Source organism: Heterodontus francisci, chromosome 25 (genome assembly GCF_036365525.1).
Source record: "Heterodontus francisci isolate sHetFra1 chromosome 25, sHetFra1.hap1, whole genome shotgun sequence".
Taxonomy (NCBI): domain Eukaryota; kingdom Metazoa; phylum Chordata; class Chondrichthyes; order Heterodontiformes; family Heterodontidae; genus Heterodontus; species Heterodontus francisci.
The window spans coordinates 56,476,043-56,502,211 of record NC_090395.1 but is presented as its reverse complement, the minus strand read 5'-3'; the positions used below and the strand labels follow the sequence as shown (position 1 = coordinate 56,502,211).

The window sequence follows — 26,169 nt, the reverse complement described above, 5'->3', positions numbered from 1 at the left end:
CAGACCATCTTTCCCTTCCAACAGCTTTTCCGTACTGATGCAGAAAAGGTGGGAAAAGTTCAAAATGTAATGACAGAAGGGCTTTTTTCTTGGCCACACAAGCTCCAAACATGCATACATAGGCTGGGATTTTATCTTGGTGATGGGGATCCCTGCAGTCGGCCAGAAGGCAGAGGAGAACCTGCCTCGGATCTCTGCCAGACCCCCATTGGAATTTCAAGGCAGGCAGCCAATTAACTGCCTGCCATCGGGGATGCTGCCCCTTTAAGGGATAAACTCCCGCCTTCAGCTAATCAGAGGGCCAGCAGCTCTGCAGTACCAACAGCACCACCAGGAGCGATGGCCACTGCTGGTATTGTAAGAGGCCGACAGCGGACAAGATGTCAGAGACCCCAGGTCACAGGGAAGTGGGGTCGGATTCGCCAAGGCCAGTCAGGCAGGCCCTGGCAAAGTGGGGGTGGGGTTGGGGAGGGTGGCTGATGAGGGTGAGCGGGGACTGGTCCATGGATTGCCCCAAAGGAGAGAACCCGCCACTTACGGACCTGGATTAGCCTGGGCGGGAAGGCCGTCCTTGGCCTTTCCCACCCTGGACAAAATGACAGGGGGCCAGGACTAGATTGGGCACACCGCCCGACAACCCCCCCTTGCCATTTTGTGTGCCCTCCTGCCTCCGTTCCCATCTGTAAGAATAGGATAAAATCCTGCCCATAATATCTACACTCATACTAGTGTAAAATAGATCTTGCATGTTTTCGGAAGTTGAACCGTACAACAACCCCATTTTAAATTCCTTTGATGGTTTTCACTTGATAATATTCTGATTTATTTAAACCTGATCATACAGAAATAATCCAGTCTAAGACAGTCTCCATTATATCTTTGCCTTCAAGGTGCAAAGAGGCCAGTGGTTGGTTGATACGGAATTTATAAAAGAGACACAAATTTGACAAGCTGATCGCTGTAAAAGAGAAACTGTGTCTCTAATTTATGAAATGGGTCCAGTAACAAGCAGAATTGCTGAAAAGGCAAAATTGACTCTTCCATAACTGAATTCAAAAAAGGGTTTCATGAAATTTAATTTTGTCCCTGGTGTACTGACAATGTTCCAGTGCATAGAAGCAGCCTCATTATACCAGTCGTACCTATTTCGTAGTAAGAAATCAATAATGAACTTTCCACAGCATTACGACAATACTGAACTCAAAAGGGGATCTGTAATTAAGCAGTATTGATTGAGATGATATGCATAGCCTTATGTCCAATCTAATAACACGGTGCATTATTCACCATTATTTCATACTCACAGTTGAGTACGGCATTGTGAACTATACGAACAGCAAACTGCTGCAGGGTGCTACATGATATTACACGCACATGCTTCACAATAAAATACTACAAGTTTACTCGTCATAAAATCAGGACAGCTGAAAAGAAGATATTATGCTACTGGGTAAATTTGGCACTGGATCTTTACTTTAGATCTTTTACCCAGTTGGGTGAATTTCCTTCGTCTAATGAGGTGGCACACCTGCAAACTGAGCATTATTAGCAATTCTGTGCATTAGTATAAGCTCCTTGATTGTTCACTGTCTTTCCCCCATGAAATTTTTCAGGTGACCTAATAGCTTTTGCCCATGTTGACATACAGACCCACCAATGGAAATTCATCCTAATATTGTTTATTGCCAAGTAGTGGCCATAATTTTCACTGGTAAGGTACTGATGCATTACTAGTTATTAAAACCAGCTCTTGTATGCATTTATTGACTTGACGGGTTGAATTTCTACTCAGCTGACCCACCAGGAGCAGGGGCACCAGAAAGGCACGTGGAACCCATTGGCTGGATTTTTGTCGACGCAGTGGGGGCCCCAATGATGGGTCTGAGAGCCAGTGGGGCAACCCCGCTTCAGCCATCTGTGGGCCTCCCGGCTACATTTTTGGCTGGGCAGCTCAGCAGTGCCACCATGAGCAGTGGCCACTGTTGAGACTGCACCTAGCAGAGTGGACACCAAAGCAGCAGACTGCCTTCCCAACCAGTTAAGTGGGGTATGGGGGCGCCAGGGCAAAGTCAGCCAGGCCCTGGCAAGGTTGGGGGAGGGGGAGGGTTGTGATTGCGTGGGGGGCAGCCATTGCCGCCGGGGCGGGGGGCCCTCCATGCTCCTCGCACAGCAAGCCTGCAAGGAGGCCGCCAGTATTCACCAGATAGTCTCTCCACGTGGTGGAGGCCCTTAATTGGCCACTTAACTGGTTCAACTGGCCTTTGGGCAGGAGGACCATCCTCCAACTTCCCTGCTGCTGGTAAAAGGCCACGATGGCGGAAAGACGACAGGCATTCCACCCCCACCTTCCCACACTATTTTACAGATCCCCACTTCCCAGCCAGTCCTTAGAAGGCTGATAAAATCCAGTTAATTGTGTGCATGATGTCACCAATCGGTTTCCTGTCCAGAAGCCAGATTGCAAAGACTACAAGGCCAGGTAAATCTGTGCCAGCTTGGGGTTGGTGTGGGGTGGGGGGAGGTAAGGGGAGGTGGAGGTAAATCTTAAAGGTGGGAGAGCGGGACTGATTTTGGGGGGATGGTGGGGCAGGTGTGTGGTCAATCGGGTGGGCTGCCAATCCCAGGGTCCCGTAGAGGTGGGGAAATCGGAGGCCTGGTGGCAGTGATATTGGGGGGTTGGGGGGGTTATCAGAAGCCTTGTGATGCGGGGAGGCCTTGGGGGAAGGTCATGGTGGGGGCCCGGAAGGGGGGGGGGGGTGTGGACTATTATGTCACCCAATCTTCCCAATCCATGATTCACAAGTGAAGTCGTAATTTATTCCATTTTGCAGATGGGAAATTGTCTGCTGCATAAGCTGCCCAACTGCACCAGAAGGACCCCACAGCCATTGTAAATCTGATTATCCAATGGTATGCTGCCAAAGAATCTACATTGAAGAACCATGATGCAATGGTTGCATCTCTTTCCAGATGAAATTCTTAAGAACCTAGTGGAAGAGCCTCCACAGCCATGACAAGAACCCTGAAGGTTGAATGAGTACACGCAAGCGGAGATTAATGCCTTCCCAAGACTATGGACACCAGTGATGACAACAGAATGAGGTGAATACATTCCCAGACCAGTATGAAGATAATCCAGAAAGTTATTTATTTTTCACAAACTGATTTACACAATTAAAAGCTGCTTCATTTCTCAAAGAAAATGAACACAGCTTTTGTCTATTTTAACATTCGTAATGCAAAAAAAAAATCTGCTATTCCACAATCAAAGCCACTTGCAGCCAGACAGTCACTATGGTCCAGATGCTAGTCTCACACTAGTTACAAAGAGATACATAGCTGGCCTGCCTGAGTTGCAAAGGTGGCTGCAACTTGCAGTGTCTCACGTTGCAAACAGCAACAAAAGCAGCAGGACACATCCCTGTGCTTGGAAGCATTCAGAGTTCCCCTTCTTGGGCTGCTCATTATTTATTGGTATGAAAAAATGCTAAGAAGGATTACTTCACCACATTAAAAAGATTTCAACCTGGCTCAATAAGTACAAATGAAGAAAATACTGGAAATACACAGCAGGTCCATCAGCATCTGTAAAGAGACATGTCAGGTCAACATTGTGGCTTTAACCCTTTCATAAAACAGTTCTGAAACACTAACTGTATTTTTCCTCTACAGATGCCAGCAAACTGGTTGTGTGTTTTCGCTTTACAGGTAAGAAGTGCCCACCAAGTTTCAATGGGATGCATAGGCACTTAATACGAGTTTGCACTAGGCTGGAGCTACACTGAACTCAGCGTGAAGCCCAAATGGTGTAAAATGACCTGTTACAAACACTCATGCACCTCCCGGATTTGGTACGTTGAGAATTCCAGAGTTGTCTCCTGTTTTCATGTCCATGTGCGTGTGAAAGAATTTTGCATTGACGATGACAAGGGTAAATTGCACATTTCGGTCAGTCAGTCATTTTTCAAATGAGAGTGATGTTAATAAGTATTTTTTAAAGAGAATATTTTACATCAGGCCTCACTCCTACATCTCCTCCTCACTGATCGAGAACTCTAAACCATTCAGGACTGAAAAGACCTACGGACGCCAGTAATAAAGCCATATGTCAAATTTTCCAACTTGTCAGAACTCTACTCTGCTGCAGTAATCCTTCATGCTGTAATGACCCTGCAGAGCTGAATGCTTTGTACTGAGAGAATATTTCTTTTGCAGAGGTAAGCAATTATATTGTCGCAAGAAGACATTATAATACCATAGTATTCATGAATTGTATTATATTAACTGACAAGTGCATCATGTTAGTCACATAACTAGGATTCTTTAGAAAATGACTTCTGATGTATTCTTGCTTACTAAATTGAATGCACAATCTTATTTTCATCTCAAGAAATTAACAAAGACTTGACCTTTTCAACCTAGTTTCCCTATCGAAGATTAATTTTTTTGCATTTAAAACCCATTCTGAGCAAAATTAAAAACAGGTACACACACCCTGAAAGGTGATTCAGACGCAATCAATTGAATTGAAGCACTGTTTGCTTTGCCTGGTTAAGATATTTATGGCTAACAACTACGTTATCATATCTTCAAGTCCCAAAGCAGCCTGATTCCGCAATCCACCTGCTATGTGTTCAGTTTTCTTTTCTTTTTCAATCAGCTCTCCTTTAGGCAATGCTTCCTTCTGTGATCAAGAAATATAAGCAGGATTTTCCACCATATGGATAATGTTGCAGTGGTGCCAGTTGGAATATATTCAATAATCTGATCATCATTTCCCCAAATTTACCTGAACAGTTGCTTTGCCATCCCCGCCGCCCCCACCACTCACTGCTCCCCACCCCCAACTCCTTCAAAGAGCCATTTCCTCTCCCTTTTACAGAGCCGCTTGTGTTAGGATTTCTCCCCCTCCCCAGCACTCTCTCATTCTGACACATTCCTTGTTGCTAGTTCCTGATCCATCTGCTGCGCAATTGCTCCAGAATTGGACTCTGTGTTGTGCTTTGCAGACAGGAATTCCTGATTAGGCAAAAGCTGTCTTGCAAGGTGCAGTGAATGGCACAGAATCCACGTCCAGAGCCAAACAGCAGATCAGCCAAGAAAAAAAATTACTCATTTAAACAAAGCTCACACATCTGCCCTTGCCTATGGTTTTGCTCTACTGAAAAGAGTATTAAATTTAATTGCCAAAGAGGATTTGTCTATCCAACAGGACTTTGTGAATGTTCAGGACACCCATGAGGTTTTTAAATAAAAAGTGTTCAATTTGACTTTAAAAGGTATTTAATAACAGAGAACTGAAATCTACATAGCAAGCTGATTTTATCTACCATGTTGGAGGGTAAAGGTCAATTTTCACTGGTCTCATCATTTCAATTAGTAAGACCAGAATAAAAGAAAAACAGAAGAAGTGGGTTCTGATGCTGACATGTTCTGCCAGCAACTCCTTGAAGCCAGTGCTTGAGGACCAACGCAAATCAATTACTGGTACTATCTCTGTCTCTTGCATCTATCAATGTTGGACAAATCTCAAATAAAACAAGAAATGCTGGAAATACTCAGCAGGTCTGGCAGGATCTGTGGAGAGAGAAGCAGAGTTAATGTTTCAAGTCACTGACCCTTCATCAGAACTGGCAAAGGTTAGAAATGTAATAGGTTTTAAGCAAATAAAGCGGGGGTGGGGCAAGAGATAACAAAAGTGAAGGTGTTGATAGGACAGAGAGTCAGAGAATAACTGACCAGAAGGTCATGGAATAAAGGCAAACGGTATGTTAATGGTGTTCAGTTTAGAGATACAGCACAGAAACAGGCCCTTCGGCCCACCGAGTCTGTGCCGACCATCAACCACCCATTTATACTAATCCTACACTAATCCCATATTCCTACCACATCCCCACCTGTCCCTACATTTCCCTACCACCTACCTATACTAGGGGCAATTTATAATGGCCAATTTACCAACCAACCTGCAAGTCTTTTGGCTTGTGGGAGGAAACCGGAACACCCGGAGAAAACCCACGCAGACACAGGGAGAACTTGCAAACTCCACACAGGCAGTACCCAGAATTGAACCCGGGTCGCTGGAGCTGTGAGGCTGCGGTGCTAGCCACTGCGCCGCGTTAGTGCAGAGAGGGTGTTAATGGACAGTAAAATGAACAGCCCTGGCCCAAAGCACAAACATGAAAAAAAACAGTGGGGCAGGCATATGGTTAAAACAAAAATGAATAATGAAATAAACAAATAAAATAGGAAAAAAAAAACTGAAAACAAAAAGGGGGCCTGTCATGCTCCAAAATTATTGAACTCAATGTTCAGTCCGGCAGGCTGTAGCGTGCCTAATCGGTAAATGAGATGCTGTTCCTCGAGCTTGCGTTGATGTTCAGTGGAACACTGCAGCAATCCCAGGACAGAGATGTGAGCATGAGAGCAGGGGGGTGGAGGGGGTGTTGAAATGGCAAGCAACCAGAAGCTCAGGGTCATGCTTTTGGACTGAGTGGAGGTGTTCCGCAAAGCGGTCACCCAGTCTGCGTTTGGTCTCCCCAGTATAGAGAACACCACATTGTGAGCAGCGAATACAGTATACTAAATTGAAAGGAGTACAAGTAAATCGCTGCTTCACCTGAAAGGAGCGTTTGGGGCCTTCGATAGTGAGGACAGAGGAAGTAAAAGTGCAGGTACTACACCTCCTGCGATTGCATGGGAAGGTGCTGTGGGAAGGGGATGAGGTGATAGGGGTAATGGAGGAGTGGAACAGGGTGTCACGGAGGGAATGATCCCTTCGGAATGCTAACAGGGGAGGGGAAGATACGTTTTGCAGTGGAATCACGCTGGAGGCGGCGGAAAGGTCGGAGGATGGTCTTTTGGATGTGGAGGCTGATGGGGTGGAAAGTGAGGACGAGGGAACCCTGTCGCGGTTCTGGGAGGGGGGGGGGCGCAGGGGTGAGGGTAGAGGTGTGGGAAATGGGCTGGACACGGTTGAGGGCCCTGTCAGCCACAGTGGGAGGGAATCCTCGGTTGAAGAAAAAGACATATCAGAAGTGCTGTCGTGGAAGGTTGCGTCATCAGAGCATATGCATCAGATACGGAGAAACTGGGAGAATGGAATGGAGTCCTTACAGGAGGCAAGGTGTGAAGAAGTGTAGTTGAGGTAGCTGTGGGAGTCGGTGGGATAATAATGAATATTATAGACAGCCTATCCCCAGAGATAGAGACAGAGAAGTCAAGGAAAGGAAGGGAAGTGTCAGAGATGAACCACGTATAGGTGAGAGAAGGGTGGAAATTGGAAGCAAAGTTGATAAGGTTTTCCAGCTCGGGGTGGGAGCAGGAAACGGCACAGATAAAGTCATCAATGTACCGGAAAAACAGTTGGGGAAGGGGGCCTAAGTAGGACTGGAACAAGGAACTTTCGACATCCATCCTTAGTATCAAAACCTTAGGTCCCCCGATCATGGCCAAGCATACTATCCAATCCAAGGAGGCTCTTAAGACAAGATACATGGAATGGCAAAGTTTGAGGTGCAAAGTCCAGGTTTATTGTAAAAAAACAGTGGATTTAATATGCCTTCAAAGTTCAAAAAATACACGAAATCAAGTTTGATAGTTTATACTGTATTTTATATGGCTGTATTAATGTAGACCATTAATTGAACAAGATGACTTAAATATGGATCTATTGTCAGCACCAATCAGAAATTTAGTCAGTTAAATGTTATATAAATATCCTGCCACTAGATGTCGCCAGTATGGGGAATAGATGTTCAAATCTCTGGATAAGGGCGGTGGATCCTGTCGGATGGTTCCCCAAGCAGACTGCCAAAGTCATTTGGCGGAATGCCTCATCACCAGAACTTTCAAACAAGCACCAAGATGTAGCTTGGCTGGTGGTGAGAAGGGCCCTCCCCATCAGATCCTTCATGCACACCCGAAGTCTCGCCCCCTCCGCACAATGCCCCCGCGGTGGCTGTGGTGGGGAAGAGACGGTTGCCCACCTCCTCCTGGAATGTGTCTTCGCAAAGCAGATGTGGAAAGAGATGCAGTGGTTTTTGTCAAGGTTCATCCCAAGCAGCTCTGTAACACAGGAGTCTGTGCTCTACGGGCCGTTCCCAGGGACGCACACCGTCAAATATGAAAAAAAGTATACTTTTGGAGAAAAAAACTTTTCCCAATACCACACAAAACTCATTCTCACATCTCCTCATCGAAAACTAACTGCACAAATATCTCTGTCATTGTAGTGAATATGCTTTTATGGCCAACTATTTTATTTGCCATACTGATAAGCAAGACGGCAAATATAGGAGGGAACAATCCTCAGGAAAACATCTGAATGACGGGGTGGCGCAGTGGTTAGCACCGCAGCCTCACAGCTCCAGCGACCCGGGTTCAATTCTGGGTACTGCCTGTGTGGAGTTTGCAAGTTCTCCCTGTGTCTGCGTGGGTTTCCTCCGGTTTCCTCCCACATGCCAAAGACTTGCAGGTGATAGGTTAATTGGCCATTATAAATTGCCCCGAGTATAGGTAGGTGGTCGGGAAATATAGGGACATGTGGGGATGTGGTAGGAATATGGGACGAGTGTAGGATTAGTAAAAATGGGTGGTTGATGGTCGGCACAGACTCGGTGGGCCGAAGGACCTGTTTCAGTGCTGTATCTCTAAACTAAACTAATGACAAATACTTTCAATTCTGTAGTGAAGAATCTTCATTCTGAGGAGCTACTGTGTATTTGATGTTCTGGCAGCATGGCATTCAGTGACAAACAATTGTTTGATTATCAATCTTTTGAATGGCATACCAGCATCTTTATACCACCATCAAAGAAAAAAAAAATCCATATTTTTGGATCCATCAGAAATAGAGAAAACAATTCCATTTGTTCAATCATTTGTGCTTCAAGTTTTATTGCTGAACATAATACTTTGCATAATGGTTTCAGAGATCATCAAAAAGGAGGAAAGGAGGTTTGATTACCATAAAGCACAAAGCCCTTCAATCATGAAAAGGCCAATAAATACATTTGTGGTAAGCACGGAAAAGAAAATGCCTTTAAAAAAATATTAAATATATAATCCCAAAAATCTTTAAGTGTGCTGACTTGATTAACTTCAAAAACGTAGTATGCTGGAGTTCCATTATGTTTTCATTCTCCACCTTGGTTGCGTGCCTTATTCATCACTTCGCCATTGCTGTTTACTTGCAGTGTTGCAGAATTTATCAGGTTATTATGGAATGACCCTCAGGGCAGAACTATTCACTGCTACTCAATCCTGTCCAGCTATAAATGTCTGCATAAATTTAGGTATCCAGTCTATCTTGCAATAATCTGACACGCTCAACACTTAAGGGATTTTAGTTTTGAGAAAGCTTTTGATAAGATATATCACTAGTCACAAAACAATTTTTTGTTTTTAAACTTAAGATTTCATTTTTCTACCTTTCCTCTCCAATTTGGACCATATCCTATTTCCACAGGTAAGGAGCTTATATGATTCCTCATCTCCAATATTTACGAACATACAAAATTGAAGGACAGGAAATGACCAGCTGATTCACCAAGCCAGCCTCACACCATGATGGCCGGACCATCATCATCTTCTCATTTCCTTTCAACCTCATTACAATCGAAGAAAAATGCAATTCATTATTTGGAATAATGGACAAAGTGACACTATTCTCCCTGACCTAACGATCCACTAACACCTTGATTTTAACATTTCCATTCTGGGCGGGGAATTTTATGCTCTCCTACGTGCCAGGTTTGGAGGCAGGGACAGCATATAATCAGATGGGATGGTGGCAGGGGGGCCCCGCCACCAACCAAATTAAGCCCGGGGCAGGTAGGCCTGTGGACAGCCTTTCCACCCGCCAAATGAAGCCCTTAAGTGGTCAATTAATGCCCAATTAAGGGACTCCTCCTACCTCTGCCTGTATCAGTCCAGCGGCAGGTGGGTCGCCACACAGGAAGCATGCCAAGCAAACCTGTACAGGTTGCTTGCGGGATCCGGGGGGGGGGAGGTGGGGGGTGGGGGGGTGGGGGCGGGGGTGGTGTCCTCTCATTAAAAGGCAGTTAGCATCCTTCTTGCCAACCCACCCCCCCCTCCCCTAGGACCTCGGGTAACTCCACTACTCCAGTAACTCCAGCTACCGCCTCCGTCATGGCGCTGCTCAGTTAAAGAGCTGCCAGCCTCTGATTGGCCGACAGCTCTCAGCAGATGGGACTTCTGCCACTGCGGTCCTTGATCCCATGGAAGGCCCGCCCCCGTTTATGTAAGTGCTTAATTGGAACTTGATCCCAAGGGCCTTCCCAGAGGTGGCGACACAAGGCTCTCGCTGGCGCTTTTGCCAGTGGTCAAGACCTCCATCGCCAAGACAAAAAGCCTGGCCCTGGTGTTCAAATCCCTCCACAGCCTCACCCTTCCCTATGTCAGTAGCCTCCTGCAGTCTGATAACCCGCCAAGAATTTTGTGTTCTTCTAACTCTGCTGTCTCGTGAATCCCCCAGTGTCCTCGCCCCAACTATATGGCCTTCAGGTGTATAGATCCTAAAATTCAAAATTTCCTCCCTCTGCCTTTGCTTTGCCACCTCTCTTTCGTCCTTTTGGACTCTCCTTAAAACCTACCTACCTCCTCAATCAAGCTTTTAATTCCCCCATCCCCCAAGTAACTCACCTTGGCTGGTTGTCAATTTTTGTCTGATTGTGCTCCTGTGAAGCAACTTGGGACCTACATTAAGGGTGCTATATAAATGCAGTGCTGTCGCTTCCTTACAAAGGCAGAAACTGCGCTTGTATGCATGTCTCAAAACACGTGCAACCTAGCAAGAAAACAGACAGAAGGCACCACACATATGGCTAGTTTCAGGGTCACGGCTGGATTCAAAACCCAGGGCCACAGAGATGTGAAGCCTGAAACACCAAGATCGTCACACGAAGGGTTAACTGACCTTTACCTTTGACAGGAAAACACTTTCCTCTTGCCATTTTAAGCAGCCTGGCAGGCAACCTGTTCCCAGCCAGAAGGTAAGTTTTAGTAAAGTCACAAGGAATCAGATGAAGTTAATAGTTAACTGAATAAAAATAGCATTGCATAGAGAAGGTGCTTTTGCAGGTGCTGTGACACAGAGCTGTGACACTGTGCTGTTCAAGTTTTTTCAATCACAATGGGCTGAATTCTGAATGGCAGCAAGCTTCAAAAGGTGCACGGCACACGTGCAAGATGTGCACCGCGGAGCCGGCAGGATATTTTGCACAGTGGCTCATTAACATGTATGGGATGGACCGCCCACACCCAATGACAGAGGGGGCGGGCGGTCCGTCCCCAGCAACGGCGTCCGGTGCCATCGCGCAGGCGCTGGCGCCATTTTTAAAGGGCTTCAGGCCCTTCCGTTTCATTTTAATGTTTAAAGTACCAGTTTCGCCGAAGAATTTAAATAAAATTCTATTCACACTTCCAATCCCCTCTCCCCCACCATTAATAATCAGTTTGTTATTTGTCCTCAGCCAAAAAAAAATAAAATTTTCGATCAGAACCTTCCCCCCCACCGAACTTCCTTTACTTTAACCTTCAACCCCTTCCCACCATCCCCTCGACCAATCGTGCTCGTTTTTGCTGCTCCACCCACCGCCCACCACCCCCCCCCCCACACCACCCTGAAAACTTCACTCCTTCCCCCTCCCCACCAGTGTTCCGCCTCGGATCTCCAAATGGAGATCTGAAGGCGCAGGAGTTCCGGCAAGTGGCCGGAATATGGGCGTGGGGCGGCTGTTGTGACAAGTTAAGTAATTATTAATTTATCACTGATTTAAATATGTAAATTAAGTTTTTCCGCCAAGTGGCGAGGGGGCCGCCCCAAGGTCTTGCCGCCGCTGGCAAAATGGGGTGGGGTCTTCCCGGCGTCGAGGCCCATGGCGGGCCTCTCCCGGAAAGATTTTCCAGGTCCCCCCCGCCACGACCCCATATGTCATTTAATCTCTATTAAAAGTAAACCATGCTCCCATGGCACTGAATCATATAGACCAGATATGCTACAGGTGGGATTACTGGTCTGTTTTGAGTTGGCTGCTCTCAGCTTAGGTGGTAGTAGAAGGCATAGCTCTACAATTGGTCTCAGCAGTGGTGGTCTGAAGAGAGAAAATTTAATCAACCAAGATTCTTGCCTGATTGCTTGTGACCCTTGCTCGAAAATAGTGCTCAGAAGTGATGGCTTCATGTTTCCGTAACCCGCCACAACTCACCGTCCAAGTACACAGGTAAATATCAGCTTGATATTTACAGAGGGCTAACATTGATGTAACCCAAATATGAGTCATGATCTTCGGTGGGGTTTTGGTGGGGGGGAATATAGGAACATGATCAGCAAAAAAAAATTTAAAGAAAAGCATATTTCCATGATTAATAAATAAATGCGACAATGAACAACTGTCTTATACTTACATGTTGTGAAGCACACACCAGCCACAGTGAGGGTCTCCAGAACTTAGACACTTGCTGCATGTCTCATATTGTTCACATGATTCTACGGGCACCCTTGAGAGCTGAAAAAGAAAACCAAAATACAAACATCAGAATGAGGCACAATTAGAATGCAATGGGTCGAAGCTCTGTCGAGATATTAGTTCACAATGTATGAGGACATAAGAAATAGGAGAAAGAGTAGGCAATACAGTGCCTCGAGCCTACTCCACCATTCAATAAGATCATGGCTAATCATCTACATCAACTCCACTTTCCCGCACTCTCCCTTACTTCGCTTCGTGCCCAAAAATCTAATGATCTCATTCTTGAAAATAATTACTGCCTGAGCATCCACAACCCTCTGGGGTAGTGAGTTCCAAAATTTCACAGCCCTCTGAGTAAAGAAATTTCTCCTTCGCTCAGATCTAAATGGCCGAACCCTTAACCTGATACTATGACCTCTAATTCTAGACTCCCCAACAGGGACAAATAGCCTCTCAGCATCTACCCATAACACCTTCCCATCAAACTCCTTTATTTCAAAGGCACTGAACCATGTATTTTAAATATTGGACAAGGAACTTTTAATTTTACAGGTTGGCATCTGGAGTCACCTCCTAAACAGAACGATACACGTTTCATTTTCCCCAACTAATTGAAGCTGATTGACCACAAGGTCTAGTTGGATTTTCATTCAGTCACTGATGATCATTAGCGACTCTCACCAGTGACAGCGTTATGGTCATTTTGTACCAACTTGAACATTAACTGGGGAATCTGCACAATTTCGAAGGAAACTTCAGAAAAGCAACTTAAAAGAAGCCTGAAATAAAAACAGAAAGTGATGGAAAAACTCAGCAGGTCTGGCAGCATCTGTGGAGAGAGAAGCAGAGTTAACGTTTCAGGTCAGTGACCCTTCTTCGGAACTGTTCTGAAGAAGGGTCACTGACCTGAAACGTTAACTCTGCTTCTCTCTCCACAGATGCTGCCAGACCTGCTGAGTTTTTCCAGCACTTTCTGTTTTTATTTCAGATTTCCAGCATTCGCAGTATTTTGCTTTTATTTAAAAGAAGCCTGGCCATTTCTGTTTGTACAAATTATTAGATGAAAAAGGATTGATGCATAAATAAGATTATCTATGATCTAGGAGGTTTTTATTGCCTATTTGGTCAACCGGATAGAAATGATCTATCCTAAACAAAGTTGATAAGAGAACTAGAAGTAATGAAGCTTGCAACTCAAAAATATTCAGCACCAAGATGTGCAGGCATTTATTTTTCATATGCACATATGCTTGCCAATTTTAAAATGCATGCACAGAGCTCTCATTATTTCCTATTAGAGTTTTCCTTCATCAGACAGCAGATATTCAGTTTTCTAAGTTAAGATTTTCTGGAAGCTCCAGAGCAGAATCCTGAAGAAAAATATCATGGAAGGATTTATTTTGAACAATGTTGGAACCTTTAGCTGAAAATGTATCTGGCCTACGAAGATGCTCCTTAAACCAGGGCAAGGAGATAGGCAGCAAACAAATTCAAACAAGGAGGAGGACTGCATTTTAAAAAACTCTTTTGGTTAAGTTGTAACAGTATTACCAAAACAGGGAGGTTCCCTTGTTAGAAAACAGGAGCAATGTTGTAGGGTCGACAGGGATAGGGAACTGTGGGATACTTGACATAACTTAGGTCCCTGTAACTTGAGAAAGCTTGCCTGCTAGATTTTTTTTTCCAAAATATACTTTATTCACAAAAATCTGGAAAAATTACATTCCCAAACAGTTTAAAACAGCATAGTCAAAAAATACAAACAGTGCAAAGGTGATCAGTTTTCTTCTATACACTTTTGAGTTGCCTCACAACCCTTCCATTTCATTGTCTTGCCATATACATTTTTATATTTACAGTACACAAAATTTTCCCGATACAGTTCGAGGGGTTTCCCATGAATCCAGCCCCTCAGTTCAGCTTAGTGGGGGGGACCTTACACTGTGGTCTTTCCCCATTGAGCCTTTGCTGTGGCTGCCTCAAGCTTTAGTGCGTCCCTCAGCACGTAGTCCTGGACCTTGGAATGTGCCAGTCTGCAACATTCGGTCGTGGACAACTCTTTGCGCTGGAAGACCAGCAAGTTTCGGGCAGACCAAAGGGCGTCTTTCACCGAATTGATAGTCCTCCAGCAGCAGCTGATGTTTGTCTCGGTGTGCGTCCCTGGGAACAGCCCGTAGAGCACAGACTCCTGTGTTACAGAGCTGCTCGGGGATGAACCTCGACAAAAACCACTGCATCTCTTTCCACACCTGCTTTGCAAAGACACATTCTAGGAGGAGGTGGGCAACCGTCTCTTCCCCACCACAGCCACCGTGGGGGGCACTGTGCAGAGGGGGCGAGACTTCGGGCGTCCCTGAAGGATCTGACGGGGAGGGCCCTTCTCACCACCAGCCAAGCTACATCTTGGTGCTTGTTTGAAAGTTCTGGTGATGAGGCACTCCGCCAAATGACTTTGGCGGTCTGTTCGGGGAACCATCCGACAGGATCCCCCATCTCCTTTTCCCGACGGGCCTTAAGGACATTCCGTGCAGACCACTGCCTGATGGACCGGTGGTCAAAGGTGTTTTCCCGCAGAAACTGCTCCACGAAGGATAGGTGGTATGGCACGGTCCAAATACATGGAGCGTTCCGCGGCAATGTGACCAGGCCCATCCTTCGCAACATCGGGGACAGATAGAACCTCAGCACGTACTGACACTTGGAGTTTGCGTACTGGAGGTCTACACACAGCTTGATGCAGCCGCACACGAAGGTGGTCATCAGGATGAGGGCCACGTTGGGTACATTTTTCCCACCCTTGTCCAGAGATTTGAACATCGTGTCCCTCCGGACCCGGTCCATTTTAGATCCCCATGTGAAGCGGAAAATGGCTCGGGTGACTGCCACAGCGCAGGAGTGGGGTATGGGCCAGACCTGCGCCACATACAGCAACAACTTGAGCGCCTCGCACCTGATGACCAGGTTCTTACCCACAATGGAGAGAGATCGCTGCCCCCACATGCTCAACTTTTGTTGTACCTTGGCTACTCACTCCTCCCAGGTTTTGGTGCACGCCCCGGCCCTTCCGAACCATATCCCCAGCACCTTCAGGTAGTCTGACCTGACGGTGAAGGGGACAAAGGATCGGTCAGCCCAGTTCCCAAAGAACATGGCCTCGCTCTTGCCGTGGTTAACTTTGGCTCCCGAGGCCAGTTCGAACTGGTCGCAGATGCTCATCAGTCTGCGCACGGACAGCAGATCCGAGCAGAAAACGGCGACGTCATCCATGTAGAGGGAGGTATTAACCTGAGTGCCTCCGCTGCCTGGGATTGTCACCCCTCTTATGCTCGCATCCTTCCTAATAGACTCAGCAAAGGGTTCAATACAGCAAACAAACAAGACCGGGGAGAGAGGACAGCCCTGTCTGACTCCAGATTGGATCAGGAAACTTTCCGATTCCCACCCGTTGATTGAGACTGCGCTACTGATGTTTGTGTAGAGCAGTTGGATCCAATTGCAGATTCCCTCCCCAAACCCCATTTTGGAAAGCACGCCCATCATGTAGGTGTGCGATATCCTGTCAAAAGCCTTCTCCTGGTCCAGGCTGATGAGGCAGGTGTCCACCCTCCTGTCCCGTACGTAGGCGATCATATCCCTGAGTAGCGCGAGACTATCAGAGAGCTTCCTGCCGGGTAAAGTGCAGGTCTGATCGGGGTGGATCACCAACTCCAGAGCAGATTTGACTCGACTGGCTATGACTTTGGACAGATTCTTGTAGTCAACATTAAGCAGTGAGATGGGCCGCCAATTTCTGATTTCTGATTTCTGCCCTCTCCCCCTTCTGCTTGTAAATGAGGGTGATGATGCCTTTCCTCATGGATTCTGACATGCTGCCGGCCAGGAGCATACTCTCGTATACTTCCAGCAGGTCCGGGCCGACCCAGTCCCACAGGGCCGAGTACAACTTGACCGGTAAGCCGTCGCTTCCGGGAGTTTTACTCGTCTCGAAGGACTCGACGGCCTTTGTCAGCTCGTCCAGAGTTAGCGGCTTGTCCAGTCTCTCCCTCCTGCTGTCATCTAAATACCTGAATTATACAGATACCTAATCAGAAGGTAATGAACTCAGGAGGGGGAACACCCGAATTATATGAATACCTAAGAATCTTATGAATAGGGTAATCAAGAGGTTGACGAGGTGAATAATATAACCAAGGCAGGATGAAATCAGAGAGGGCAATAGATGGGAGATGATGTAATTAGGCAACAGTTCGTCAAGTGACCCTCCTGTAAAACTGTATAAAATGACTACTGGAACAATGTACTAGCAGAACCCTTATAATCATTGGTGAGAGTAGGACTTCTCCTTGCATGCTCATAAATAAAGATTGCTCATTTGTACAAGACATCTGATTCTCGAGGCCTTTTTGGGTACTGGGGCAAGCCCTCACCCTTACATTTGGCATGGTCAGCAGGATACACCACATCGAGACTGCGACAGTGAGGAGACCAATCAAGGGGTGAGTACCTTTTATTTCACCACCCATTGTTAGGAAAGGTCTACCTCAGTCGCAGGATTGGTAATTTAAGTGTGTATCACAGAACCAACGCCTAGAGACTCAAGTGCCGAGCAACCAAAGCGCACGCCAGGGTAGTAGGTCACGAGTTGAGAGAACTGGGCAGAGAGTCATGCTGAGAAAGCCGCAACGCAGAGCCATTTAGTAGGTGAAGCCACGCAGGAGATTTAGGAGGTATCCCGAAGGCCATTACAGCGCAGGAAACTGCGCTGAGAGAGACTGCAAAGCAGACCTTCATAAGAGGTTGAGCTGAGAAGGGGATTTAAAAAGGTATCCCGTAGGTTCATATACCGCGTAGGGGATTTAAAGGGAATCCCGCAGGTCAATACCATCCAGGGGATTTCAAGGGTATCCCATAGGTCAATACCGCTCGGACAGACCACACTCTGACAGAGTTGACAGAATGACCAGTAATGCAGAACGTCTAGATTGGGGACTGGAGGGGCCCCTTACGAGGTTTATAGCAGACAAATATGAAAATTTGATTTGTAAAATGAAGAAGGACGGGTGGAAATCTAATGACACCCCAGAAGTACAAAGAGCATGGTGGAAGGGCCACGAGTAAGGTCGGAAGGATAAAGGCAATTAGGATCAGAATCAATTCTCATATGCAACTCTGCCGGCGAGTCCACAAACATTTCCCAAAGCAGAAACAAATTAACAGCCTGTCCAGAAACAAGTCCAAAGACAGAAATAAGTTTCAAGAAATGATAGGTAGAAATTACATTGGGAGCACCACAGTAGTCTAAAATTCTGTTGAAAGGGCAAAAGAAAAGCTTTTATGAGTGTGTGTAAGTCTATGTTGGTGTTTGGTCTCACTGTGTGTTCAGAAATTGTTGAATGGTAAATGTGAATGTGTGTGAAGTGTCTGAGTGAAGTTGTATTAAATTGGTGTAAGTTAAAAGAAGCTACAATAAAGACGAGTGTTTAAATTATTAGAAAGCATTGCTTTGTAACTTGTTTTGTTTGGTGATAGTGAAATTTATAGGGTGGGTCTGGATTGTACAGATTTCGGACAACCCGGTCGGTGAGGCAGAACATGTAAAGACAGATAAATTAAAGCAGTCTGGCTGTTGGCGTATCAGGCTAAGTGTAAGCAACAGGAGGAAAAGCGTAGACAGTCGGAGTTAGAATTGAGTAAATTAAGGAAAGAGAAGGAAGATAGGTGTGCCATAGTTGACAGGCCAAAGGGTCAATTACAGAAAGAAAAGGATAAACGAGAGGAGGGACAACCCAGACATATAGAAGTGACAACTCGGCGGGCGCGAAAGTAGAGTTCCTGAAGACATATTGTGCAGATATATCAAGGGAAAGGTTGAAGCAGAGGTGTAGTGAAGCTGAGCAGGAGCGAGGTTTACTCAGCCCTACCCGAAGAAGGGAGAATTGGGATCGTTGATGTAATTGATTTATTTCCGTTCCCCTTCCGTTAAACGCACGTGCTACTCTTTTCTGTCTGTGTGTGTGGATTTATTTATTTTATTTGGGCGCATGAAGTTTGTGTGCTTGAATTTATGATTTTCAGTGCGATTTTAAAACTGAGACATACTGGCACAAACTATTGGCAACTGGAGATGAAGTTCCAGTTTGTTTCCCAAATATAAAAATGTCCAGAGCTTTGTGAAAGTCCGGCAGAAACCCAGCTTTAACCTTTCAAACTTTTTGCAGCAGGTTAAAGAAGACGCAATTCAAATGTGGTTAAGTAGGGAACATCAGAACTTGGAAGTTATTCTAAAGGATGGGGAAAGATTGCAAGGAGTAGGGGATCAAGTGATTGTTAGGGTCCTACTTGCAAAACCAGGCTGAGCATCTCACTGGCAAGGACCTTACGAGGTCCCGATGACCAGCAACACTCGTACGTGTGGATGTGGAAGGGAAAGGCCGGTGGAAACACTGGACACAGATCAAGGACTATGGAAACGCAAAGAATAATAAGGATTAACCGGTGACGACTGGCATTCGTTACGTTCTCTCTTTACAGGACCATTACTGCTGATATGTCTGGCAACCACAAGCATGGAAGAAACCAAGTCGGTTGACTGGGAGGGGGGGGGGAACCCAACATGGCCTGTTCTATAAGAACTTCAGCAATGCCAATTGTGATTGGGTGTGTGGAACGTCAGCAAACTAGTATGCCTAAGGAGTAGCTCAGGGCAGTTGGGAATGGGGAACAGTGCCTGAAGTTGCAAAGCGTGGCAATGAAGGTTCCTTTCATGCTTAAAGCAGTCATGCATAAATCTAGCTTCAGTATCACCCACTGTAGTTCTAACTTCATAACCCCTATTCTATCTGTATGCAGTTACTTGTTGGATTAAGTTCTATTTAAGTTATTTGTTATTAAATTGTCTAACCAACGTGAGTGTTGACTGCAGGCTCCCATTTTGGATAATCTGTTCATTATTTGTATCCTGAACGAGAGAGGTTGTTAGACTCCATACATGAGCACATTGGCTAGCTTCGTGGCTGAACTGCACAGCCAGATTCACTGATTCAATGTAACTCTTAATTTAAAAAATTGAATTGCTAGAATTGTGCAGAGCCAGTCGGTATTTATTAATGAATTACAGCTGTTATCTAGAATGAGCTTGCTGACTTCTAAATCATATTGAGCAATGTTTAAATGGAATTTCAAGTTAGATTTGAATGTAACCGACATGCTAGCAAAACACTCAAGAACGAGGAGCATCCAACCGCTTCTTAGGGTAGAGAATACAGGGATCATGGGAGATAGCAATTGGCCAAAGTGCTACCTCGTACCCAAATACTCGACCCAGAGAAATTCCCTCCTTACAGGATCTCGCTGGCTGGGTGAAGGGAATAATGTCGTCTGTCCACATCCCATAGGGATAGGGACAAGAACCGTGCATGGTTTTAATATCACCCTAAACTGTACCCTTGAAATTTCCAGTGCCTGCCATGAACTGACGCAGGTGGCACATTGTGGAGAAGGGGAATACTGCGTGACCACCAGCAAACCTCAATACCAGTATGGTAACATCCACTGCCCAGTGATCAACTCGAGCTTCTGCTTCCACTCCCCAACGCCAATCAGATATTCAGCGATAACTCACATCCGGCCTCCTCGTAGGGAACAGATGAGCAATACCGACGATCTAACGGAGGACTTGTTGAGATACCTGCTTCCCGAGGGGAAGTGAATCCTTAAACTGCTGGAACATCTACTGAAGGCGAGGGAAGAGGCCCGGACAGCAATGAAGCAGCATTACCGAATCCAACAGGAGGTCAAACAACTGGGAGAGGATGTGGAAGCCAAACTGTTGGACGCGTCGTGGTGGGAGACGGTTTGGGACTGGAGTTCACCCCTGGATTAGAATTGATTCCCATGTACTGGTAGCGGTGCAGTTGCTAGTTTCTAATCAGAATTATGGTTGAATGTTGTACCCTGGCATCTAAATTGAGATGTTAGACGTAATTTAGAAAATGTAACTGTGCAAATCTAACTAGCAGTGTGGCCAACAGTGACGGAGAAAGGAGCGCTTAGAGTAGTTGGCCATCTTGCTAGTAGCCGAGCGCCAAAAGGGGGACTGAAGTGGTGTATCCCGGGAGTACTGCAGGCTTGACTAAAATCGCTGTAATTAAATGTAGCACAATACAAAGTATCAATCCCAGACTAAGCCTGGTCACTAGGACACAGGTGAGGTAATAAGAGGATGCTAGGGAAGGATCCGAAGCTCATCGAAACCGGCAGGATCCCCGAATTATCCGATGGGCAGAGGATCCTAGAATAATGGCTACCTTGGGCCAGGTGCTGGCCAAGGGCCAAAAGGGGGATCTGTAGGGGAGACCGGCATAGGGAACTATGGGATACTTGACGTAACTTAGGTCCCTGTAACTTGAGAAAGCTTGCCTGCCAGATACCTGAATTATATGGATATCTGATCAGAAGGTAAGGAGCTCAGGAGGGGGAACACCCCAATTATATGAATCCCTAATAATCCTATGAATAGGGTAATCAAGAGGTTGACGAGGTGAATAATACAACCAAGGCAGGATGGGAGATGATGTAATTAGGAAACAGTTTATCAAGTAACCCTCCTGTAAAACTATATAAAATGACTACTGGAACAATGTACTAGCAGAACCCTTATAATCATTCGTGAGAGTAGGACTTCTCCATGCATGCTCGTAAATAAAGATCGCTCGTTTTGTACAAGACATCCGACTCTCAAGGCCTTTTTGGGTACTGGGGCAAGCCCTCACCCTTATATTGCACATTAAAACATTTGGCGGTTCTTGACTTATTCCACTGCCTTATAACATTCAGCATCAGATATTTACACATAATCATTTAGTTTCATGTTAGCTGACAAAAAAGCATACTCACTGTCAGTATAAAAGCTGTAAACAGCAAGGATGAACCATCAGGCATTGACACAGAATGATAGCTTTAGATACAGCTTATGTATAAAACTTAAGCAAAATGGATCTAATTATAATACTAACTGACCTATAGGAGTCTTAGAGTCATACAAGTTCTTTTTTCCAAAAGGAATAAATAACTTGGGGCTGCAGTCTAACGGAAAAGGAGTTGGGGAGGAAGGGCTAAAGTTTGGGCTGTGGCCTATATTTGTGCCAATACAGCATCTTCAGAACAGTTGAGAAACAATTTTTATGTATTTGCTCATGGCAGGAAGGAATATTTTGTAATATTCATATTAAGCTGCATCTTCACTTTTTCAGTAACATTCTTAATTATGTAAAATAACACAGAGACAGACAAAATAATTAATTCAGAGAAATTTTCATGTCCAGCTGAATATGTGGAGAGTGATGCGTCCACCTGTCTCAAAGAAAGAACAACTGCAGATCACTCTCTTAGCACAGCCATTGAAACCCTAGACAAATCCAACAGCTGAGGCTGGCCAGTCTCAATGGCACCAATGTCCTTTTCTACAATGGGCATTTTCACGCTGTACAGTTAAAAAAGAGGCAGACACATTCTGAAGAATCACCGCCCTGATGGTGTGGAAAAGCAAGCAAGTGGCCACCACTGCTGGACACTTGGCTGCTACATCTGTTTCGACACCCACTCACATCATTACACTGAGCTTTTGGAACAAAGGATGCTCTGATGACTGGGCTGCTGCCATGACACTTAATAAATGCAAACTATGCACACAGTCTAGTTCAGTAATGAGTCATCTGGCTATGAGAAGGATGTTTATTTTAGATCACCAGCAAGCAACAGGTTATAATAATGTCAGAGGATGTGATAGTGCAGGATAATATTAATAAGGGCTAGGCTGCAAAACAAGCACATCCTAAAAGGCATTTATTCATCTTTTTTCCCAGCTTTGCCTTCCATATTAACCCCTGAAAATTGTGTCTCTTACACATCAGTGATTCCTTCTCTTCCGTATCTCCTGCTACCTCCTGTCCAGTCAATGCTATGGCCGGTTTGCCACTGAGTTGTAACATTACATGGTATTTCCTACCCTTCAACTTTCAGCTCAAAGTGAGATGGCTTTGCATTTTAAGAGCTGCTAACTCAGTAAAGAGTTTTACTTTCACAATCCTATTGTAAAAAATTACTACACAAGCACCACATTTCCACATTCTCCCCGACCACTCGCCACCACCCCCCCACCCCCGTAATGTTAATATGTCTTTTCTCAGTGCTGAGATGAATGCATCAGTAACTTGCCCTCTGGAGGAAATCTGGACGCACGTATTAATAATCTCCTAATTATAATTAGCCCACGTCTTCAAGTTATGGGATTAAAGCACTGAGTTGTATCACCACCCATTCAGTAGTGCTGCAACTTCAAGTGGTGCAAATACAGTTGAAGCCCTATTTCCCTGGAATACCATTACTCAGTGATACAGAGGATTCCACCAAGACTGATGAAATTTTCCCTCCAGGAGGCACTTGAGCTGACAGTTAATTGATACTGAGGTTCAAACTTAGGCTCACTCGTTGTGTGTCTGATACTTTTAAACTGCAGCCACCTGGGGCATATCCATAAGTCTTTTCATTTCTTGCCCTCTTTGTAAAAAGCAAAATGGCTTGCAAAAAAAATGTTGACAGGAAACAGAAAGCAACTCTTTGAATTCAGAACATTTCTGCTCATCCTGAAATCATTTCAAACCTATGAAAACACAGGTCTGGAGGACAGCAGAAATACTTCCAAGAATGTGTTCTGATAGCCCACCGTCACCATACAAACAATTCAGCCAAGGAGACATTTCTGGAACTGAGTGCGTATTAGGATTGGTGATTAAAAGTAGGATTTTGCAGTATACAAAACATTTACCACCCACTTCACAGGCCTGGTTGGACCCACATCCATTGTATCAAAACAGAACATCTTGCCCAATGGACATATTTTATCCATTTTTATAAATCAAGACACAATGCCAGTATAGATGAATGGTAACCCATACGAATAGCTAATGTCCTGTCATACCAGAACAGAAAACAAACAAACATTGGTGTGATATATGTTGCTGGATGGTGTATTGATGCAGGTCACTTCCTTAGTTTGGTTGCATTAGTTTATGGACTTCGGCATTTTCCATTTCAAAAGAGAATCACAAAAATCTTCAAAGCTACAGTTCAACAGAAATACTGACACACTCAAGACAATGGAAGCATTTTCAAAGATGACTCTATTAAAAAGAATTTTCTATCATTCAGAAGATAATATTCAGCAAAGGGTTCCATCCTTACAGGGGAGGAAGTGTGTGGAATTCAATTGTTGTACAGGGAATTCAGTACTCTGGGGATTAGAGATGTAGAGTGTTGTGTGTTACAGTAATGGCTGGAATATATCACCAAATAAAACATAACCAGCAGCTGATACTTTAGAAGCCATACACTGAACTACAGTAGGAAATACTTTTGCTTTGTTTTTAAGCAATCATACACATGGTTGCCTGTATGTACCTCTAAATTAATTTAATACCAGTGTTTGTTGTTTTCATTAGCAAAGGATAGAATTATTTCATTTTAATGTAACTAATGTAACTACTGGGTTGGAGTACATCAAGGTGACTAATCTGAAGAGAGTGAAGGTTGAAATAATAAAGCAACCGGTCCTGAGAAATGAGTAGGACGACCATCAAAAAGGAGATAAACCCATTCAAGCCAACTCCCAGCTGAAGCAACGAAGAATGATTGCAAAAAATGGGAAAGTACCAAGCAACATCGAGCTCTTACTCCCTCAAAGAACTTATTTTTTAAAATGACAAGGATTTTACAATGTAATTGCTTGCAATTGTCAGCACAATCCATCACATGGATGCACTTTGAGTCGATTTAACTATCAATCTCTTACTATACCTCCACCACAACCACTGACGAGCAGATTTGAACATTTAAAATGATTATAAGTGGGAATGTTTCCCTGGTTAAATGAAAATTAGCAACCCTGGCTCTCTACATACATGCAAATGGAAATTATTAGAAATATCTCATCAAGTGACAATGTATTGCATTAAAACTATATATGCCCTAGGTGAACGGTTATAAATGACAAAATAAGCTCCATTGTATTATACCTCATGCATTTTGTATTACAAAATAAATAAACCAAGCTTTGGAGATGTTAATGCGCATCACTGCAGGCCATGACTACATGTGAAATTCGTGACCAGTGAAATTATATTAGTTCTAATCATAACCATAAGATTATACAAATCTTATAAAAATATATTTTCTGCCCAGGGCAGAATAGCCTTTTTGCATGCATTTTTCAGTACAACTGGAATTTACTTGTAAAACAGAATTTCATATAAATACCCATTATAGGACAAAAATATTTCAGTAATTTTAATAGAAGAGCAATTATTTATTAGGTTACTACAATAAAACCTCAATTTGAAATACTTTTGAACTGGTGGTTGCCATGACAACTGTTGAACTTTCACCACAGTGGTAATCTGAAGGGCAGCCCATCAAAAAAAGCTAACTCCATTAGAAGTACTTCCGTCACAGAGGTCAAACAGGGAATGTGTTTCTAACGCTTTCAGATATCATGAAATTCGACTCGTCTGCTTTTGTAATTAAAGATATTAATCCTATCGACAATTTGGAGGGAAAAAAGGTTTTGATTAAATACAGTTCTGTGTATAGAGGCAGGTTGAAGGAATAATAATAGACAGCAACAATACAAAAGACTGGGCACTATTAGCAGGACGATGGTTTTCAGGATCTGGAGAACCTCAGTCCAGAATGGTTAAATTCCATGGCAAATCTGTTCAGAAATGTAGTGTTAACTGCATGCAGTTTTCCTAGGTCAGCTTATTTCCATAATTCAATTATTCACAGCAAGATCAAGTCTAATTGGCCGGGGGGAGGGGGCGTTGCGGGGAACGTGGAGGAGAAGTGGGGTCAGAAAATCATGTCGATGAAGTTTAAACATTTGTGGTTACTTAAAGGGAAGTGGCCACAATTCAAAAGGTCTGGAAAGTGATGGAGAAATACATGTGAGGTTCCATTGCTGGCAAAGCAGCACTTCAAGGCACTCTCCTCAGAGGGTAGCAGTACAATGTAACTGCAATAAACTTGACGCATAAAGGTTCACAGTCACCAGTGCTTGGCTGAAGATCCAATTGCAGCATGTGGCACAAATCTGTCACTGCCTCCATCATGAATCACAATCTACCCACACAGAATTCTGTGAGTGAATCTAGGCAAGTGCTTGTGCCCAAGTTTGCTAGTCAGAGGGCAACAATGGCCAAAGTCCTTCTCATCTGCCTGATATCTCCCCACTGCTGCTCCTCTTACCGAAAAATAAAATAGTGGAATTGCAATAGGGAAGCCAATTTTTCACACTTTTAAGAAATTTAGTAAGATGTGTCAAGTCCTAAAGTTTGTTCAACAATGGAGTGGCAAAAGAAATGTTATAACAGAAATGGATAAAAGCACTTTCGAAGTATTGCTCCAAACCACTGATATATTTTCCTCTGACCCATTACTCATTTCAACTGTTTTCTCAATCTTGAATGCCCTTTGTAGATGGACATATTAATGAACAACCCCAGACCTGGATGTAACAAGGATGTCTATATATCATCTAAGTTTCAGTTTAGTAATGTTGTAAATTTGCCATTCCTTAATGACAGGAGATTCCTGTGTCATTATTTATTTTTGACATTTTTAA

General features: G+C 44.5%; 1 protein-coding gene across 1 annotated transcript in view; it reads right to left on the bottom strand.

Moving 5' to 3' along the window:
* The window catches only part of LOC137383879 (plexin-A2-like), a 502,066-nt gene that overhangs the window by 190,867 nt on the left and 285,030 nt on the right, over window positions 1–26,169 (bottom strand). The window contains exon 6 of the mRNA XM_068057231.1: window positions 12,430–12,530. Coding sequence (XP_067913332.1) covers window positions 12,430–12,530 — 101 coding nt within the window. The remainder of the gene's footprint in view (window positions 1–12,429; window positions 12,531–26,169) is intronic.